The 1,739-nt window shown below is 36.9% G+C and overlaps 1 protein-coding gene across 1 annotated transcript; it reads right to left on the bottom strand.

Moving 5' to 3' along the window:
* Positions 1-1,054: 1,054 nt before the first annotated feature.
* On the bottom strand, positions 1,055-1,459 carry LOC116108459 (uncharacterized mitochondrial protein AtMg00820-like). The gene has a single exon (XM_031394708.1). It carries the CDS (start codon positions 1,457-1,459, stop codon positions 1,055-1,057), a length of 405 nt encoding a protein of 134 aa, XP_031250568.1.
* Positions 1,460-1,739: the final 280 nt, after the last annotated feature.

The following is a 1,739-nucleotide window of genomic DNA, read 5'->3' as shown; positions in this document are numbered from 1 at the left end:
GTCAAGTAATAAAAGATTTCGATAATCTTTTAATACCAATAGTGATTATTGTGGGTTAAATAGGGGTAATCAGATTATCTCCTCAGGGGGTGGTATTTAAAGATTATAGGGGTAATCTTAATTTTATACCCATTTTGCCCTTCATTAAATACCATTCTGGACACAATTTCCCTCCAATGTCTACCAAATAATAATCAGCCCAAACCCCCTACATTTTAGAATTTAGCTAAAACACCTCAACCACAAAAAGTTTAATAAAAGTTAACAAAATACCCCCAGCCACCAAAGACCACCACCGGTTGCCAGCCACTGATAATAGTCACTAGATTGACACACGACTGGCGAGATCTAGTAGTCATGTGCCGATCTGGCTATTTCGGCTAGATCGAAGGCTGAAAATAGTCAAATTGTCATGGATCTGGCTAGAAACGACCAGAATAGATGGGCCATTTGTGGTCGTTTCCGACTAGATCCACGATAATCTAGCTATTTTTGGCATTCGATCTGGCCGAAAACAACCAAAATGGTGTATGACTAGCTTGATCTCACCGGTCATGCACCGTTTTAGTGACTAACGCTGGTGGCTGGCAATGATGGCCGGCAGTTGGTGGTAGTCTCAAGTGGCTGGGGGTTATATTATTAAAATTTAAACTTTGTTATTAGAGGTGTTTTAGCTAAATTCTCAAATATAGGGGGTTAAAAGAATTTATTTAAATAATAATAATAATAATAATAATAATAATAATAATAATAATAATAATAATAATAATAATAATAATATAATGATATTAAAAAGGAAGGGCAATTCAGTAAAAGCCTCTGTTGATAATATTTCATTCTTCCCACCAAACATCTTAATTATTTATACCTACTAATCTACCCAAACATATTGATATAACATTCCCCTATAATCTTCAAGATAATCTATCTCGGTAGTATTCCTACCTTTTCAACAAAAGAACATTCCCCAAACCAAACGCACCTTGATTGTAGAAGGTTTACAACTAGGCTAAAGGTCCCAAAATAGTCTAGCCCAAGATTTTGTTGAAAGCCCTTAGCAATAAGCTTGGCTTTGTACTTCTGCAAATGAACCATCAGCATGATATTTTGTCCTAAAAACCCATTTGTTTCCCACTATATGCATGTCGGAAGAGAAAGGAACCAGGATCCATGGATCGTTCTTTTCAAGGGCATCATACTCAAGTTGTATTGCCTCTTTCCAATGGTCACTAGCAAGAGCTTCTCTTGTTGAAGAGGGTTCAGAGTGGACAAGAGATTTTCCAGTGATGAGAAGAGTAGTGGTTTTAGGAGCAACTGTTTTAGTGAAAGTAATTGGTTTGTAGGCACCTGCTTTAGTTCTGGTTTGCATAGGATGTGTATTTATGGCAGGTTTGGAAGTAGTGGGGATGTCCAAAAATTGTGATAAAGTGAGATCAACTTCAAGAGGACAAGCTGGCATTGTATGACTTTTTATTTGAGGCATGGTGGTGTTAAATTTGGATGAACTTAGATCTATTTATGGTAAGCAACTAGGAAGGGAAACAGAGGTATTGGAGGGTAAATGTGTTTGTGGAGAGGATAGTGTTGTTGGAGCTATAGAAGAAGTAGTATACGTATGTAATTTATGAGAAGAAAGTGAGTCTGTAATAAAGTTAAACCGAGGAGCAGGAGACAAGGTTGATGGACTTTGGGAAATTTGAGGCTTTGTATGGGAAATAATTGTGGACTAAGAATGGTTT

This window comes from Pistacia vera, unplaced genomic scaffold (genome assembly GCF_008641045.1).
Source record: "Pistacia vera cultivar Batoury unplaced genomic scaffold, PisVer_v2 Contig565, whole genome shotgun sequence".
Lineage (NCBI taxonomy): Eukaryota > Viridiplantae > Streptophyta > Magnoliopsida > Sapindales > Anacardiaceae > Pistacia > Pistacia vera.
This window is presented reverse-complemented; position numbering and strand designations above follow the sequence as displayed.

Coding starts and splice junctions, on each gene's coding strand:
- LOC116108459 (XM_031394708.1), bottom strand. CDS start 1,459: ATGCCAGCTTGTCCTCTTGAAGTTGATCTCACTTTATCACAATTTTTG.